The 20,536-nt window shown below is 34.0% G+C and overlaps 1 protein-coding gene across 2 annotated transcripts in view; it reads right to left on the reverse strand.

Annotated features, from left to right (window-relative positions):
• Positions 1-20,536, reverse strand: part of LOC129253695 (myotubularin-related protein 4-like) — a 43,624-nt gene that overhangs the window by 6,148 nt on the left and 16,940 nt on the right. Inside the window, exons 4-15 of one of the 2 annotated variants that reach the window (XM_064107015.1) lie at positions 20,415-20,497; positions 13,383-13,561; positions 9,262-9,355; positions 7,454-7,567; positions 6,952-7,133; positions 5,977-6,093; positions 5,392-5,506; positions 4,841-5,036; positions 4,088-4,273; positions 3,418-3,588; positions 952-2,373; positions 280-476 (exon numbers count right to left, since the gene is read on the reverse strand). In XM_064107015.1, the coding sequence (XP_063963085.1) occupies positions 280-476; positions 952-2,373; positions 3,418-3,588; positions 4,088-4,273; positions 4,841-5,036; positions 5,392-5,506; positions 5,977-6,093; positions 6,952-7,133; positions 7,454-7,567; positions 9,262-9,355; positions 13,383-13,561; positions 20,415-20,497 (3,056 nt within the window). Of the gene's footprint in view, positions 1-279; positions 477-951; positions 2,374-3,417; positions 3,589-4,087; positions 4,274-4,840; positions 5,037-5,391; positions 5,507-5,976; positions 6,094-6,933; positions 7,134-7,453; positions 7,568-9,261; positions 9,356-13,382; positions 13,562-20,414; positions 20,498-20,536 lie in introns of both variants that reach the window. The other variant, XM_064107009.1, reaches the window with a different exon arrangement.

Here is a 20,536-nt window from a genome sequence, read left to right on the forward strand (position 1 = left end):
GAATAAATCAAACTCACACAAGGGTTATTCTCAAGAACATGTGAGCACTATACCAAGATATCACTGGTAAAAGCTAGATATGTCCAAGAAAACTTGTAAAATTGCAATGCAGTACAAATGTCTGATTCTCTTCTTCAAGTACTATCAAAGGGCACAAATACTTTTGCAAATGCTTCATCTGAGACTCGACTATTAATGCAAACTCAGAGGCACCACCATGCATACTATCATCTATGAACTGCTGGCTAACTTTCCATTCTTATTGAGTATTATACCTACCGGCAGTGGTGTTTCCTGACGACTAGATTGAATCTGCTATTGCACAATGAGCAGTGACTAACGGCATGGTCTGGAATCCAGAGTGTTCGACTAGTATCTCCTTCATCTATCTGTTCCCAAGATACATCTGATCTAATTGAGTTACATCGTGAATGGGATCGATTTTCTTCATCTTCAGGGTTCAACAGATTACAGTTCTGCACAAATGACATAATTCACCAAAAAAAATTATTTACTTTGAAAAAATAATTACAAGAAAAATTGATGCATTTCTGATTACTCAAATGTACATAACATATATATGTTATTCATTATTAATTATTGTAAGTCAATAGTTAAAGAATGACAAATGAATCGAAACATTCTTCCATCATGGTAGAGGAGAGGATGGTCATCTACTTGAGGCTGTCGCCTTATTTGACTCAAATCCATATCTGCAAAGGCAGTCAAGGTTTGGAGAACAATCCCTATCCCAGAGAATACTTGCATCAAGGAATCATAATGAAATGCTTTCTTTAATAATCTCTTACAACAAATTTCTTACATTTGTAGTATACATTTTCAGAATTAAGAAACAAAACTATGGTTTTGATTGATTTATCTTAAAGGTACATAATAAAAATGGCAAATATGGGTGAAAGGGGAAAACTGTGGTGACCTACTCATTCTTACCTCTAATTCATCTAATGCACAGGCTAGATTAGGACTGCATTCTTCATTAGCAACCCGCAACCTTTCAATGATGGTGAGTAAGATCTGCTCTCTCTGTTTCATCACCTCCATCTTCTGTTGCTGCTCCTGTAGGATCCCTAGCATTCTACGTTGTCTAGGATCCTTGATACATGTCAGTCCATCCAGATCCAGGTGACGACCTAGCTTCAACTGCCTCTGGGAATCCCCTAAGGCATCTCCAACCATTGCCTCCAAACCGTTGCTATTGCTGCAGCTGGATGTCCTGCTAAGACATGTAGAGAAAGATGGTTCTGATCCTACCACAGCTGACTGTGAGATGTGATTATTATGTCCATTAGAAAGGCTAACCCCTAGGGAAGATAGTTTACTAAGGTGATTTGCTAGAGGTGTGATGTCTCCATCATCTAACAATGGCAAGTGTGGAATGTGATGTCCTGTCTGGATGGGTACACTTGCAGACTGTTTAACCTGGTACCCAACATGAGAATTACTAATGTCACTAGTGCTTGTACTGATGCTAGAGCTTTGAAAGAGTAATCCTTTCATCAGGGCAGCATGTCCATTCAAAATATCTCCATTAGGAGTGATGTCCCCATTTGATTCAACAGGAGAATGGTCAAATCCATTGCAATCAGTCGGACCCATCTGAACCTTTGGATCATCAGTTCTTTTGTGTTCTGGAGATGAGTCTTCTGTAACAGTTTCTGTAGAACTCTCCATATGGGCATCCAAAATATGTTTCGTTCTTGGTGTCTTTCTTGGAGTTGAGGACAAAGGACTTCCTTCTGAAATTTCTCCTTCAAAATCCTCTTCAGTATGACCATTAGTCAAGCCATTGCTCAACCTGATATCATGGCCATTTCCATTAATCTCTTGCTGTTCACAGTCTTCTGGAGTACCAATGACACCATTAGTCAGGGTCACTGCCGAGTCACCATTCTCTTCTACTCCATGGCCATTTGTGAGTCCTCGCTCTCCCTCTTCATTATCACTTCCATCTTCTTGAGTATGTCCGTTTGTCAATGGTTCATCTTGAGTGTCCTTGGCTTCCTCATCTTCCCTTTCTAGTGGCAGCGGTGGGATTATGCGATTCTTTGGCGATGTCCCAAGAGTGGATTCTATCTTTAAGTCACTCAGATTGGGGTCACTGGAGGTCCTGGTCAATCCCTGTGTATCACCTCCCATGTTGCCTCGGCTAGGCTCATCTTCGCTCACTGACTTGTGGATATTGTCAAAGGAGCGAGTTCTTGAGAGCTTTGGGCTTTCTGCAGGATTGAGTCCTGACTGTGATGCTTGTTGGACTGGAGGACCTGAATCCTCACAGATACTGTGAGATGTCTCTGATAGGTATACAGCAATCCACAGGTCAAGTTCCCTGATGTCACATGTTGGGTACAATACCTGTCACAGAGAAATTAAAATGGATTCAGGAAACATAATAATTATCAAAATTAGATATTTTATTACAAAGCATTCTCTTGCAAGATTCACATACTTTACTTTATCTAAAATGGAAGCCTTCACAAAAAGCCTCTCAATATCTCGTGAACGTAACACTTATTCTCTTTATAATTATCATATAAATCTCATCATAAATCTATGAACAATTCAAATGTTCAACCCCATTAGCATCCATAACATCATTCACAGAAGAAAATGAACACTACCGTAAGGGCACTAGTATTCAACCCGTTTGGAGAGTTTCCTCAAATATATAGAAATATAGAATTTACCTGAATTTCAGACCTGTCTTATTTCCAAGAGCAAATGCTGGTTATTCTTTTTCCGTTATTTTTTTCTTCAACCAGTTGACTGTGTGCGCGGGCGATCAAATTATACGGCGACGGATTTTGGTACTAGTATTCAACCCATCGGCACTAGTATTCAACCTAGCGATGAAAGATGGCCCTGTCTCTCAATCTGCCCTTGTCCCATCCGACTATGGACTAGACAATTTGAGATGAGACCAAACAGGGAATTAATCAAAGCCAGAGACTTACATAGATCTAGATCTAATTTAGCAATCTAAACCCTTTTGAGATTTGCTATCAATCCTCACTAGGTTGAATACTAGTACCATTCAGTGCAAAAGGCCATCGCCGCATAATTCGATCCTCCGCGCATACAGTCGACAGATTGACAAAGAAAATATCGACAACAGATTACCCTGGAAATAACAAAGGTGTGAAATTAAGATAAATTCCCTATTTCTAAATATTTTGGGGAATAATATGTCAAAATCTTTGAATTATGCCGGGTTGAATACTAGTACCCATACGGTATGCTAAATGAATTTTAACAAAATGTGTGATAAATTTCAAATTGAATATTCAACATAAGTATTTTCTTTACTATGAAGTATCAACACAAATTCTAAATTATAGAGTTGGTTTTTAAAGTTGACTAATGGAATGAATCATATTGACTAGATTTGCTTGAACTGACCTTGTCTATCTTTGAATCATAGAGGAAGTTCTTGTACTTGTTACCCTCTACGATAAGAAGAGACCAGACAGAACAGGTACGCTCCTTGACAGAGTTCTTGAGTCTAGCTTTCAGACTGTTACACAGGAATGTCCCAAACAGGCAAGAATAAGTGTGTTGTACTAGTTTCACCTGTAACAATATCAAATATGAATATAAATTCAAATTTAAAATACAAGGATGCTAATACATGCTAGAATAGGTAAGCACAGTGTTAGTATATTCAAGATGATGTGAATTTTATTAGCCCTTTCTCTAATTCCTCTTTCCAGTTTTGAAGAAATACACGCTACAAATGAACAAAGTCCAAGAAACAGAAAGTGTAGCAATGTATAAATGATTAATTGGTAGGGTGTAAATATAAATAATCACAAGAATAACAAAATATTATAAAAGAAAATTTCAAAACAAGTTGAATGAAACAAGATGAAAGAATCTGTTCCATCAACTATATTAAAATGATTTTGGTTTACTAAAGAACATGATATTCAAATCAACATGAGGTAATCCCTTTCTATCTTCAATTGTATGATATTATAAACAGAATTTCACATTCTGTGGCTGAATAAATAATTCAATTTAGCAAGGATAACTCTATCTTGATTCAAAAGCCTCCGTTAAAGTGACTTACAAGGAATGTTTCATTGAATTCAAACGCTGTAGGATACTGCCTAAGAAGCTGATGGATGCAATCAAGCCACTGAAGGAATACTGGACATCTCTCATTACCATCATCTTGACCAGGACGATGACCACAACGGTCAGCAAACTTATGACCAAAGTCAAGCCACTCACGCTCAACAAGAACTTGAAAACCCTGTCGGAAAAAAAAACATATGACAGTTGATGTTTTCAATTCAATGTACTAAAAACTTGTCATATTTTATTTTTTTTACACACCTAAATATATTTACTTTCCAGACTTGTTTACTGTAATAAATTAGATTTGTCCTAAACAGACTTTATAAATACTGAATATTATTGATTCTTTGTTTTTGAAGACTCTATACACTCCAATTATACTAATGGAACAAACTGCTGCAAAAATCCTCTACAAGAATATTAGGAAAGGGATGAAAAATCTGATATTACTACAATCTTGGAAATCTTGGAAATGTAATGAACTACTTTCTATGAAATATACTATCAGAGTGACTCCTGTATTGTGAACCCTTCATCTCAAAATTGCTTTACCATTTACCTAAAAAAAAACATATAATTTTAATTATAGTCTCTGACTATGGTATAAAAATGATAATAAAGATATTGCCAGCCAAGAAATCTAACAGAACATTTGGCTCCCCACATGAAGTTACATTTTAATTTTCAATCTTGAGATCCTGCAGAATCGAGCTAGAGGGTAAGGACTAAACATTCATCTCACCTGCATAGTCCTATAGAAAGGATCAAGCATGATCTCAGCCAATGCTACAATCTGAGGAGTTCTATCCCAACCATCTGAACAATGTACAATGACTGGTCTAGCATCCTGATCAATAGCAGTCACTACCTTGATAGATGACTTGAGGAGCATGGATAGATTCTGAAGCCATTTGGTCGCCTCCAAATTAGATAACCATCTATAACATTAAGATGATGATTTAAAGATTTTATTCATATTCATAAATAGTAAATATATTACAACCAATGATCATTTTACAAGCCACTATAAAAGATCAATTGGCTGGGAAAAGATCTGATACATATTATGGCACTGATATAAAACTTGTTTTATGAAAATTGTAGTAGATGTCAAACCTTTTTTTATGTATATAAAAATGGTGATTCCAAAGACAAATGATCTTGGGTAAAAATGTTTTTAAATATTCACCCTCAAACTTCTTTGGCTCTTCATACTCAATCTATTCCTACAGTCATACTAACAGCTTCATGAAACAACCATACCCTCCTAATAACAATAAAAAGATAACTTACGTGCTCTGATCCAGATTGTTATTGCTACAGAGTGCATGGACAGTATTGAAACTCTTTCTGATTGTGTGTATGTTGGCCAAACCCATGAACTCTATATCACAACAAGTGTAGTACTCTAAAATGAAAAAAAAAAATAGAGAATAGATAAAGTCATGAAGCAAAGATGTGAATAGAATCAATGTTAGAATAACATTCCTACAGTCTATTTCTGTATTGTGCCTTATAAGAAACCACTCCATAAAATTCATATCAACAAAGAGTGCTTAACTTTTGTAATGATTTGCATACACCCTGTTCATTGGAATTCAAACCTGTAAAACACCAATAAAAATAACAATACAAATACTATAGCAAATTCTTTTCTTTTTTTAACATGGATTTATTATAAAAATGATGGATCCATAGGTAATTCAATCGGTCAGATAGCATGCCACGTTAAGCTGTAAAGCTGCCTTTTTGATCATTCTTGTAGCCCTCACCCCTTCCCTTTCCTTTTTAGACATTGGCAGTAAACAACAGATATCCAAACTGTGAGCCTCTCTCACTTGATTTTGTGTCTCACATGAATAGAGTAATTATTCATACCTGGATATTCACAGCCACCTCCCTTTGCTCTATTTGCAAACGCTGCTGCATAGGACCTAGCATCTATGATGAGAATCGTCTTGGATTGACGGTCATACTCTCCTCTCCTTGTATCATCTAACAACATAGGAAAGTGACTTAATTAGAAAATTATCTTATTATGCAGGGGACAGGTTTAGTGGACAAGCCTTCAAACTTTAAGGGCACATGTTTCAAATTTTGTACCTAATCCAAAGAAGTCTTCAATTGAAGCTAGCCATTGCCGTGGTATATTCGGTACCCATTAGGATGCCAAATATTTTAAAAACGCGAGTAGCTTAATATCACAAGATTCAAAATAAAGCCCTGATTCAATGCCAATAAGCATTGGTTTGAGCAAGATCTGGCAACATCAGTTTAAAACCACATCATTTCAACACTGTTATTCAGTTCAATTCATTAAAGGTATTCATTTTAAGAATGCTTTGTATGGCAGTAAAAAGGATAAAATTCAGCATGCTTACATCACAGAACTCAATCATATTATATCATGTTAAATTATTAATCTTCATGACCATGTCCCTTAGATGTACCTACATTATACACACAAGAGGGCTTAGCAATTGATCTTGGGGTTGGTTTCTATGCTTGACAGCATGGATAATTTTGTATGATCACCCATTAAAATCAACCCTAAAATCAGTCGTTTACTTCTAGGTTACAGTGTCCTGGTCTGGCAAAGTATGTGATTTCTCTTAGATTGGTAACTACTTTCCTATTCTCTACAAAAATCCATCTGTATTTTCAAAATAGTTTTTTCCCCTATGAATTTCAGTAGACACCATAGAAGTACATGTATAAATTAAAGTTACTACAAACCCTAAAATCAAGATCAAAATAGATTTAGAGATCTACAACTAACGATGCTCAAACTGAGGAGAGAGAGAGAAGTAAAACTTATATCCACATCCAACAAACCTTGATCATTTGGAATCCCTTTTGATTCTGATCTAACATGACCATTGCTATGACAACTCTTCTTATTCTTCTTTGGATCATCCATAGCACATGCATCCAAGATGGCTGACATGATTCCTTCATCTTCTTCACTCCGCCATCCAAACCATCCCACAGCAGGCTGACTGCAACGAGCGATCACTGCCCCATTGCCCTTGTGTCTAGTACAGAAACATAATTTAACAAGTTTAGGATTTAGAAATACATAGTATCAATACTAAACCATTTTATTTTATCAGTCAAGAGATGAAACAACAGCAAGAGTACAGAGTACATACAATAATAATCTTCAATTCTAAATGATGATGATAATAATGAAGATGATGATTGATGATGATGATGGTTGTGGTGGTGGTGGTGGTGATGATGATTGATGATTGATGATGATGATGGTGATGATGGTGGTGATGATGATGATGATAGTGGTGGTGGTGGTGATAATGGGAGTGATAGTGGTATTGGTGGTGATGATCATAATTACCTCCAAACTACTGATGGAAACCTCTTTGATGTCCTGAAGTTAGCAGATTTCTTCATAGTATCATCTTCAATTTCTTTTGGTACAATGTGCTGAGTAGGATAGGTTGTGCAGTACCTAATAGAAAGAAAAAAAAGACACTTTCAATTTCTAAAGATCACATGATTGAGTAATGAATTATGCTGTATCGTACTAAGTCTCAGGCATTTATTCAAGTTTAATTGGTTTTAATTGGTAAAGTATCACAGATACTATTTCTACATTGTTTTCAATTCAATTTATTCAACCATAAAAATATGTATATACAAATCATACAGTGTACAAAATTATGCACATAGATTATGCACATATGCTTGAATAAAATATACACTTGATGGATATTTGGTCGAAAAATAAGCTGGACATTAATCAAGGGAATATGAGCAGGGAGGGTAGACAAGGGATATACAGATAACTTTCATTAGATTGCCAATGTACAGACTGAAGTTTTATTACATATTGTTACAAAGATTATATGAACCTTGCCATTCAGTTATTCAACATACCTTTATTTTCAAGTATCAATATCAGTCAATGGCCTATAAAGCTTGTTTGGCCTGTTATCAAGTCTGATAAAAAGAAACTCAAGCTTTGACTCACTTCACAGAGTTTAATTAAATTCACTAGTAGAAGAGTTGTATGTGTCAGACGTACAGCTCAGATTACTGGTTTTCATGCATACTAATGATCCCTAACAGCTGTGTTCCTTAAATAAACATAAAACCGTCTGGGAATTACATCACTTCCCAATATAAAAGCCCTACAAAGTTGATCCTATCTACAATCTCTACACAACCAGTAAAAGTAAAAAAATTTAGGATGCATTGGTGGATTTTTGCGGCCTTTTGAAAAAGATCCAATTGAGAAAACACATCTTTTATTTAAGTAATGGTTTATCCAACCTAGCAAGAATGCTTCAACAAAAAGTACAATCAAAATTTTGCAGACATTTTGTTAAGAATGTTGATTATAAGAGGATACCATTAGATGATACAAATTTCCATTTTTCAAAACCAAATGCCTACTTGAACCAGATGCCGATCTAAGATTTTTTTTTTAATCCCCAAAAGTCTGTCATTCAAGTAAATTTCTTCAGAATTTTCTAACAAGCAATATAATATCTTTTATCACTTCAAAATAGCAACCCCTGGAATTTGTTCCTGACTGGGAGGCACAAGACTATTACATTACATCAATGAGAAAAATAATTCACAGATCAATTTCGTTAAAATCTTCCTCCATTACTTTAGAGAAGCCAGATCTTGATTGCTGTTCCTGAGCCAACTACAAATGTTCTATTCTTACCAAACACACTACATACTCTTCAAATATGTACATCACCAGACAATATTTACATTGTCTCTGTTTACATTCAATTGAAGAGCCACCTCCCCCCTTCCTCTGCCATTCATTAACACACTAAAGTCATCAGACCATAACTGAGATCATGTTCCACTTCCCTGTTATTACAATTCATCCTATACACATGAAATTTGTAATGTTATATTCATCACATGTATTTACCGATCATTTTTCTTTTAACAATGAAGCATGTGCAGAACAATAGCACACATATCTTAATTTCAAACGATGCTATGAATATGAAGTGTTGAATGTTGAAATCAAATAGTCTGAGGTACAAGTGATGATTTCTTCCCTACTTTAGTTGTAGTAATTAGTTGAATCAACAAATAATTCTACAGTTCTAAACGTGATATAGAGGAAGCATAAATAGAACATTCCTTTAATAACTCACATATTGAAATACTTACTTGAAATCTGAGTTGTCAAATATTCTCCATGCTCTCTTTAAATCAAATCCTTGACGATCAATTTCGTTTCTGAATTTGCAGTGTACAACTTTACCTGTAATGAGACAAGGATGTGAAAGGCAGCAATAATATGGAGCAAATCAAATGTTAGAGTTAAAACTACAATTATTCATGCATGTCTGGGTCCTAATGTATAGAATATAAAATTGAAAACACCAAGGTTTTTTTTTTTTTTTTTTTTTTTTTTTTGGGGGGGGGGGGGTTGTTTCTACCAGATTTAACGCATGAAGTCAATGACAGAATTGCGCTTACCCGAGTTTACTATTTTTATCAGTTTTCTGAAAAAGCCTCCTGGTGGCATAAAAAAGAATCAAGTCTATTAACAATTGAAATAATTGTAAGGCAATATATTATCAGAAAAAAAATTGACATGATATAATATTTAGCAATTGTACAACATTCTATCAAATTATCATCAAATACATGTACAACTGCTTTATCATCACTAAAAATATGCAGACGTGTATGGGCAAGTCTGAAGTGATTTCTTACCATAGTCATAAATCAATTTCATATATGTAAATCGTTTCATTACCTATCAATAAATGTACTCTGTACTACTAGTATTTGATTAAAGATAAAGAGCGAGATAGCATAATATTGGAAATAAAGATAATGCTTACAAACATAAACAAAATATAAAAGAATTAAATAGCATCATAATATAATTCTAGTTAAAGCATGAGAGCACTTTTAAGTGCCACTAGTCAAGAATGTTTATTCAATCTAATCAAAATTCTTAGAAAAAAATTGTTTGGCAATGATAATATTTTCTATACTTTATGTTCGTAAATATTAAAAAAATATACAGTTACGTGATCAGTCACATGAATGTGTGTTGATCCCCACTCCTATGAAAACCCATACATTGTCCCTCTCCATTATACCAGTATTGCTACCCAGTGAGTAGAGCCTATTGAATAATTTGAAATGAAATGAGGTGTTTCATATTCACAGGGTTCTCATTTCAATAGCAATCAGTTCACAGCAGCATGTAACCAGCCTAATCAGGTGTCAGATTCTAGTATTTAAAGGGTAAGGTAGCCTCTGAAAATAATCTGCTTGACTAGAGGTCTCCATGACATGTAACAAAAAGGTATTTACGTAAAAGCTCTATCAAGGTAAACTGCTCTAAAATCTGTTTAAAAACAGAAGAGTAAAATTATAATCATTTGCTTACATGTATGTGAAAGCCACTAAAGATAGCAAAATGTTACAATGATAGGACTAGGTTTCCATTATAGGTTCAATTTAGTGTCTGATAAAATATGAAGAGGCAAAGCTGTGAAGCGGAGTTTCACATTAGAAAGTGTTGGTGCCTTTTTAATTTTCCTCATTTAAGCTGCAATATAAAAGGATTCAACCCCCCCCCCCCCCCCCCTCTTTGAAATGCAATATATAATTTTTTTTAACTGAGGCCGGTCTAGTAGATGGATTGTATCCATACTCAACAATGAATATGATACAAAAAGCAATATTGTCCTCTAGAGTACATCAGAACACACAATTCATCATTGCTCTCCATTGCCATGATCTCTCACAGGTTTTCAGTCGATGACCCCCCCCCCCCCCCCCACCCCTCTTGAAAAATCATGTGCACATGTATGCATCTGGCAAGGATAAAAAACAAAAATTTAAGCCTCTAGCTGAATTTATCAAATGGTAATCCCAATATACCTTAGCTACATATTTTTATATTCTTAAGTAATTGTGGTGTTTGAGTATGCTTCTCCTTCAAGAACAATAAAATGAAATATTAACATAACCAGCAGTTTCATTACATCATGATATATTCATGTAGGCCTACAGTGTACATGTATATTTTGTTCTCTAATTGACTTTAAAGAGCCCCTGAGTGAGGGATTATAGTACATAACCATTCATATTTCAAACACAATGGATTCAAGCTGTCAAATATCACCTGTCTATTCATATCAAGTAAGTTATAACTTATAAATGAATATCACATAGTGTAATCCATTATGAACTACGCAGCTGATCTCAATGAAACTGGTAGTGTTATCATCAGTCCATCTACCTATTCTCATTACATGGATTCTTTGAATAGCCTTGAATTGGACCTCAATTCCACCAATCTCGACATTTTATTAAAAGGCATAGAAATGCCACCAAAGTTATCAAAACAATAACTCACAACATGCTGATAAGCCTAGGGAAAGTGAAAAATAATGTATAGAAATATTGACCTACATAGGCCTATATTGCACCCACTTTCACCAGTCTCTTGCCCTACTATAGTATAATGTACAACTTGACATTCAAATCATCTCGATAGGACCCTGACCATATTAATTATATCAGAATTAGATCGGATGTTGTATCGAGGGTAGGCAGATAAAAAATGTGCTATATGTGATAGCGTTAATTTTCTGCACCATTTAATGTTGTCATTTGAGTTCTTTGTGGTATCAACAAAAATCAAGTCTATAGCCCTGTAATATAAAAGCTGAGATATTTAGTACTAATTCTGGGATTTGATTATTGCAAGTTAACTGCAGTCTGCACAAATATAATGTAGTATATCAGTTGATCGAGGAGGGATGTGTGTTGTGTGTGAGTGTGTGGGGGATGGTTTCAGTGGTAAATCAACTTCCATTGTACATATACATGTACATGAATTAATGTGTACATATAGGGTCTATGTGTGATTCCACATTCCAAAATCTAAAATGTCATTCTATATTTTATATTCTATCACCACTATAATGCTGTCTGAATATTTTATATGTTCAACACTGCTGATGGAAAATAATTGATTGCATTTTTGTGTCCTTGCTGATCCCTCATTTATACAGATCTTATATACTAAAAAACAATGTTAATTATTGTACAGCTGTGCTTTAAATTGACCTGAATATCTGATTAAATATTAATAATTATATCACTCCTATCTCTCTCCATGAGTCATCAGACGGTTATCTGTCCCTTATCTAAGTTCATACGCTGCTCTATGGCAGATAGTGGTAACATCATGTCTTTTCTACAAGACTTATTTATGGTCTGTGGGCAGACATAATTGTCTGGTCTAGATACTAATGAAATACAAATACACAGACAAGTTTGAGCTATGAGTGGGTGTACATGTATGACTGCTCCGATCTTTATGGTTTCCTTTCTATGAATAAATGATTTTTTTTATTTGATTTTTTTTTTAATCCTTTAAATTTCTCTCTCTATATACATAAAAAGAATTATTCATGCAGGCCTATTGTGTATAACCTGAGGAGTATTTCATGAAGAATCTTGTCACTGATTTTCACTGACAAATTTGTTCCGAGCCAATCAGAAGCAAGTATTTCAATAGCTTATGACAAATATTGAAAATCACTGACTAGACCTAACTGGTTCATGAAATACTCTCCTGAAGTTTGCATGAGGATAGTACCTAATAAAAGTATTTTAAATTACTTTTATTTTCCATTTAGGGAAAGAATAAAGAAGTTTTTATGGTAGTACTTGCGAAATATAGTTTTATCACCATGAACAAGGCTTACTGGATTTAGCTAACACTCACAGGAATCAAAAGGACAATAGAGAAAGAAAGGTTGTTCAAAAAAAAGAAAAGGGAATTACAAAATAGTTGAGGTTAATATGCCTCTAACTATGTAAATAACTTGTACTGTAATTAAAAGATGATGCAACATTAACATGTGAAGATGAATAGCTATTTCCAATCTTTCAACTAAGTTCCTGTTTCCTGTTTAAATTATTTTCTCAATTAAAATGGCAGATGTGATATGCAAAAAGGAAGAAAATATAGAAATGAAAAAAAGCTGACTGACCTGCCTATAAACAACTCACGTGTAATCACAACCTAAGCAATTATATAATGTACATAAATGCTACATAAATTAAATGAGGCTATAATTCATAAACATGAACATGTGCAAAATTAAAACAACAGATTTGATTTTCATCTCTGCCATACTGTGAAAGGAAAAAAATAAACTTACAAAGTGAAAAAAGAAAAAAGAAAAAAAAAAAGCCTTTGGTGGCCCAATATAGTGTAGCATTACATGATATTAATAACAAATACTTACTAGATCCTTCAAGAAAACAAACGCCAGGTTCCATGCCATCAGATTCTCGATGCAAATGATCAAAACACCAGGCATGAAAGGAAAATGCAAAGATATCATCAAGCTTTGAAGGTCTTTCAAGCGTCTTCAAGACACGATATAACCATTCCTGACACTGATCACTCGTATCAAACTGGCATCTGAAAGAGAGAGAGAGAATGGAAGGGTGAGGGGCAGAAAAGTTTTATCATTTTCATTTTAATCACAGCTTAAAATCTAGGCATATGTAGTAGAAATAACAAAGTTATCTTTATGAATACATTAATACAAATATATTTGTAGAGAAGTATTAAAATGTATCTAAAAAGGAAGAAACAGAAATGATAGAACATAAAATGTATAAGGAAGAAACAGGAAAGTTAGAACAATTAAAAATTGAATTTGAAATAGATTTGTAGTTGAATTAACACAATTTTTACTACTTCCTCACATCCCATTACCTGATGTATTTCGTTATTTTGCCCAAATTTTACAATATTGTTATTTTACTCCATTATTATGAAATCATTTGATTGATTTGATCTCAATGTACTGCATGTTTTTAAGAGATGTGAAAATAAATGAATTTGAATTGAATTTGAAATAGATTTGTAGTTGACTTAACACACAAAATCAAGGAAAGCAAGTCATAACCAAACCAATCATAAATAAAACATACTGCTCTTATTCAGGCTTTCGTGATACAGTAAGAAATTTAAAGCAATTATTCATACTAAAGATACCTCAATCTAGCAAATATTATTAGTTTAATTGCACTGGTTCATGACAGATACATAGCAAGGCTAATCTTAATCTTGCCTGTCTGCCAGGAGGATCAATTCTAGATTAATGTGAAGATAGTCAAGGATTTCAAAAATATTTATGTACTCTTCCTTTAACTCCTATACAGATTTTTAAAAATATATAGGGGAAGGCAGGGTAAGTTGAGCATAGGGGCAAGTTGAGCCACCACCCCCAGGCCAATAATGAATGAGTCAGACATTGTGGTGGTGTCATGTATTGATGACCCATTACATAACCCTTAACCCCACCACAGTGTTTTCAACTTTGAAACAAAAAGCACTTTTTAGAGGGAAAAATACAAATTTCAGCCAAAAAAGTAAAAAATGGTCTGAAATAGATCAGTGCTTTTTACTCACACACGTCTTTAAATATAATAACGAAAATTTCTTTATAAGAACAATATTGTTAGTCCAGGTATGGATTCTCATTCTTGTCAGTCTTTTATATGATGGATGCATAAGAAATGTGTGGATGTGAAAATATTGCATTAAGTTCGGACTGGGGTAATTTAAGCCAGCCAACATGGGGCAAGTTGAGCCATGGTAATTCTTATGGTAATGTATAATAAAATAACAAACAAACCTTAAAAGCCATTGATATGCAGGCAGAAAGGAGCAAATTCACATGACAGTTCTTTTACTTTTAGAGGATGTTAGTATTTACAGAGAATTAGCAAGTGAAAAGACTTTAAATTAAAATGTTGACATGCTGGTTCTTCCCTCATACATTTTGTACATAGTTTTTGTGGCTCAACTTACCCCAGAAGGTGGCACAACTTACCCCACAGATGGGGCAAGTTGAGCCATTTGACATCGTTTTTTTCAAAGGTCACAATGACTTTCAGTGTGGCCGTAGAAAGTTATATATTGGTTAAAAATATTTCCCAAGAATCAAATTTAAAGGCAAGGTACTTATTTCTATAATATTATTAGTCATATAAATTCTAACATGCAAAATGCAGAAAGTGTCACAACTTACCCCGCCTTCCCCTACATATCATTTCTGACTCTATTTCCCACCTTCAAAATAGTATACACATGTACAGCAAGCCCCCCCCCCCCCAAAAAAAAAAAAATTGTATTAATTAGCGAAACTCGCCCTACCCTAAAAATATCCCTGACCCTACGCTTTTTTATTCTATTGCTATCGATATCGAATATCATGCTGACTTCGCGATCGATCGATTTTGCTGAGTTGAAAACCCAGAACTGTGAACAGAAAAGCTATTTTCCCACTATTTTGAGCAACTTCGGCGAAAGTATTCTTTGTGAGCTCTGTAGAGATGTATTTAGTATTCATGAGCGTGTCCAATACCGCTTGATATTGGGATGATATCTACACCCGGATCCAGATCAATTAAAAAAAAATGCCCTACCTATCCTATTTTTCAGTGACCCGTTACTGCAATACAACAATTTTTTTTGCCTAATGTAACTGCTCCCCTAATATTTTTCGGAATACATGTAGATCGACGGCAAAGAAACCATTTTTTTCCCCAACATAATAACTAATAAGTCCATAGCTGACATGTGACGACATATATTCTGGTATTGATAATTTACTTTTAAATTTAATACAACCTTGACAGACATTTACTGGCAGGCAGAAATCAATTCACCGTTTTCTGTGCATTAATTTGTAGCATGCACAGTGTTTAAAGGGTACTCCAGGCTGGAAATATGATTTGAACAGATTACTAAGAAAAATCAGACAAACAAAATCAGAATAACAAAGTTTATGGCAGATTAAAGATTTGCATTTTTCTGGTGAAACAATTCTAGACATGCATGTCTTCATGAATATTCAATGAGAAAACTGATGATGTAATATCCCCACTTTTTTTTTTTTGGTATTTTATTATATGAAATTTGGATTTATTCAAATCATTTTCATTCAAAAACCAAAAATATTGGAATAACAACTGATTAAGTGCATTAGATATTCATTGCTGCAACTTATTTCATTACAAGGGAGACATATCATTCACACATGTATGAAACAATTATGATTTCATGTATATATGGGCAATTCCACAGGTTGATGGACATGAGCTTAAAAATTCAAATTCAATATTTTCTTGAATTTTTTAATACTTTAAGTCCTTCATGCTTGATAGTTTCAGGAACAAGAAATAAAAAGTTTATTTTCATATGTACCGTATGGGTACTAGTATTCAACCCGGCATAATTCAAAGATTTTGACATATTCCCCAAAATATTTAAAAATAGGGAATTTATCTTAATTTCACACCTTTGTTATTTCTAGGGTAATCTGTTGTCGATATTTTCTTTGTCAATCTGTCGACTGTATGCGCGGAGGATCGAATTATGCGGCGATGGCCTTTTGCACTGAATGGTACTAGTATTCAACCTAGTGAGGATTGATAGCAAATCTCAAAAGGGTTTAGATTGCTAAATTAGATCTAGATCTATGTAAATCTCTGGCTTTGATTAATTCCCTGTTTGGTCTCATCTCAAATGGTCTAGTCCATAGTCGGATGGGACAAGGGCAGATCTTTCATCGCTAGGTTGAATACTAGTGCCGACGGGTTGAATACTAATACCAAAATCCGTCGCCGTATAATTCGATCGCCCGCGCACACAGTCAACTGGTTGAAGAAAAAAATAACGGAAAAAGAATAACCAGCATTTTCTCTTGGAAATAAGACGGGTCTGAAATTCAGGTAAATTCTATATTTCTATATATTTGAGGAAACTCTCCAAACGGGTTGAATACTAGTGCCCTTACGGTATACTTTGGAAAAAAATGGTCAAAAGTTGTGTCTTCCATTCTGTACCAAAATACAAGAAAAATAGTGAAAAATGAAATATGCCTTATTACCATTTTGTTATTGCAACAACATACCAGTTTATATATTTCTGAAGTTTAGAAGAGTCAAATTACCTAAAATACACAACAGCTTTTCAAGTAAATTTGTAGTACTCATTCAAAAATGAATTTTGCAACTTGCTCAGGTGATGTAACGTGAGTAACCGAAAAAACTTACTTTGTTTTCTGAGAGAAAAATTCTTCACAGTTAATTGGTGGGATTTTAAATTCTCTTCCTTCAAACAATCTTTGACACAGTGATGACTAACAAAATCATTAAAAAGTACAATTTTTTATAAAAATGATGAAGAAAAACTGTAACGTGAGTAACTTTGTAACGTGAGTAACCATCATGTAATGTGAGTAACCAGTAAAAATTATGCAGTTAGGTAACATTTTCTGTGGGATGTCAAGTTTTAAGTCTCATGGTGAGTTGTGAAGTTATTTTTGATTAATTAAAAGCAAAATGAGGGTACACCTCTTTGATGTGACTCTTTGTTCATCAAAATATCAGTGGTCATACAATCACACAAAAAATTGAATATTAGTAGAAGTATTCACAATGCGAGAGTGCATTAGTAAGACTTGGTTTCAATTAACCAAACTTTAAAGAGTGTTCGAACAACACATTGAATGTCCTTACCTGTAACCCTATCTAGGCTGGGGTATTTTGGGAGTTAATATGGCCAAGGGGGGGGGGGGGCCTCCTAGGCCCCCCTTGAGATCTCGGCCTTTGGCCGCCCGATCACGCCGAAAATTTGCACACAGGTTGTCTTGGACATAATCTACAATACTATCAGTAATTTATTTCATGCAAATTGGTATTAAGCAATTATGCTAATTTATGCATAATTAGTAAGCAAAATCATACTTTTCCCTCTTACTCCCTAATAAAGCTCCAATTGTTCCAATTTTTTGTATAAAATCTCTTTTGGATGTTCCTAGCAATGAATTTTACACACATTATTGAATTTTTAATGACATTTGTGTTGTTAACCATACATGGACAAAATGTAATGTGAGTAACCGTAATGTGAGTAACCATATTATCTGCACCCCAAGTAAAAACCATGTGTTCTTTATTTTTTTAATTATGTACAAAGTTTGTCTCCCTAATATACTTCTTTGAAATGGATATAATCAACTTTCATAAAAGCCTTGTATGAGGAAACTTTTTACTTATGTCGACTTTTCATTTTATGCATGTCCAAATCATGTAACGTGAGTAACCGACACATTCCAAAGATTTGCCAGGAGCATAATAAAATTTCCCAAGTTTTGTTTTTATACAAAGGATAGTCAGACTGTGTACTTTGTTGTGATAAAGAGATGTTTAGTTCCTATCAATAATAATGGAGTTACAGCTCCAAGTATGAGTCAAGGTGTCTCCAAATGTAACGTGAGTAACCATGGAATAGCCCATATATAGTATGTAATGACATAAGAAAAAGGAAAGTGGGGATGTGACATCATCAGCCCGTCTAATGAATATTCATGATGACGTGCATATAACTGTTTTCACAATATTGCTCAACTTTAAAATTTTGCTCTCAGAATTTTATTTTATTTATTAAGCATTTCAGCCTGGAGCATCCTTTAATAGCCTATAATTCACATAATGTACATCATACTCGGGAGGTAACACAGACCAGGCATTGGTTGGTCATAAGCCAACCAGAATCAGAAATAATATAACAAATTGGGAAACTGGTAATCACTGTAATTAAAAAAAAGGGGAATAAAGAATTTGTTTAAGTTTAATTTTATATCAATTTATGATGATGGATCTATCCCTCTAATACAACACAAATCTCACTATAAGCATCAATCTTCTTCCTTTACAATTATATATGAACTTTTATCATTTTTTAAAAACATATGTAGATTAATATCACTATGACTGAAATGACTCTAAAGTGTAAACCAATAAACATGGCTCTAATTTTTAATACAATATTATCAACAAATATATTATGAATATATTTTTGTGATGAATCAAAGAAAAATCACAATTGTTTCCAATATTAGGGTTCCTAACAATTTCTGATCACTGACCCTAAAAACAATAACAATAATTTGTCCTCAAAATCTGACTAGACAATGCATGACAGGTATTTACAAACAGAACTTCTTTTTATTGTTAAGGTACATTCCGAGAGATTAACTAATGCTTCAGTGTACAGTGTAGTTTGATTTCACAATCAAAACACTAAAAAATAATAATTGTACGTATGTAGGTTGATTCAAGGGGCACTGACTTTGATAACAATAATTGTAATGTGTAAACAAAAATTGCACAAAGGAAGATTTTGAAATTGTCTTACTTTGCATACAATGGGTGTGAATTTCATTTTATCAAAGAGAATATTAAAATCATTGAAATTAGTGTGTTTCAAAAAATATTGTTATTTTCAAATTTAGCATAGTTTTTCAACTTGTGTTTTTCCAATACATGTACATGTGCAGTGCAGACATGTACAATGTATGGGGGAACATTGCTTCATGTTGACACACATCAATACTATCTAGGCTTCCACAAACAGTGTATTATGAAGGGCAACCATTATTTCCTCTTCTATCCCCTTTTATTTTGCACAATTTTAAAATGATTTTATTTTAAGATAAAAGTATATCAGCAATACTTTTTCAACTTTACCAAAGTTAGAAAAGATGTTTACAAAGAAAAAAATTAAAGTAACTATTAACTCCAGAACACTGTTCCGCATTTTTGGTTTAATAATGTCCATCTTCAAACAGTTTTAAATAAAAAACATCAACCCCCTACTGCAATTTGAATCTTTTCATTTCACAAGGGAATTTTGACAGGATTGGAGAAAATATCCTCCACCTTTAATTTTCCAAAGCTTAAAGGTTTTCTTTCAGTTTTCATCTTTATTTTTCAAGCAATCAACATGTAAGTGTAGTGAGCAAAAGAGACTATACAAAGAATGATTTATACAGTACGGATTGTATGCATGTCATACTACCTTGCTTGCTATCAATAATCATGTGACTGTAATAAAATATCCCTGTAACTAAGGATCATAGATCTAATGTATCAATCACACCTTGACACATGTACAGTACAGGTCTACACATGTTATCAGCTATACATTACATCTACATAATGTAGGTGACTTTGGTTGACCATGAAACTGTGTTCATGATCTATTGCAATCTTGAAGGCAAAACAAAACAAGACTATGAGGAGGGGGGGGGGGGTGCCGGATGGGGTCAATTTTAGTAAAATTAAGGCATTTCTTTTGGTCATTCCTCTCCCCATATGTATAAAACTTCATTCCTGTTACAATATCTAACAAAAAGTAGCGAGAAGGGTAGGGTACATGAGCGTAGGGAGTTGTTGCTAATTATTGTTTTTACCTGATTAATTTTCCATCTTTGCAAGTGACAACAAGGCACTCCTGATCTTTACATTCTGCATTCTCAATCAAACCAACAGGTACCTGGATATAAAGAAGAAAAAAAATAACAAAAAAGTGAAC

The sequence above is a fragment of the Lytechinus pictus genome, chromosome 2, assembly GCF_037042905.1.
Source record: "Lytechinus pictus isolate F3 Inbred chromosome 2, Lp3.0, whole genome shotgun sequence".
Taxonomy (NCBI): domain Eukaryota; kingdom Metazoa; phylum Echinodermata; class Echinoidea; order Temnopleuroida; family Toxopneustidae; genus Lytechinus; species Lytechinus pictus.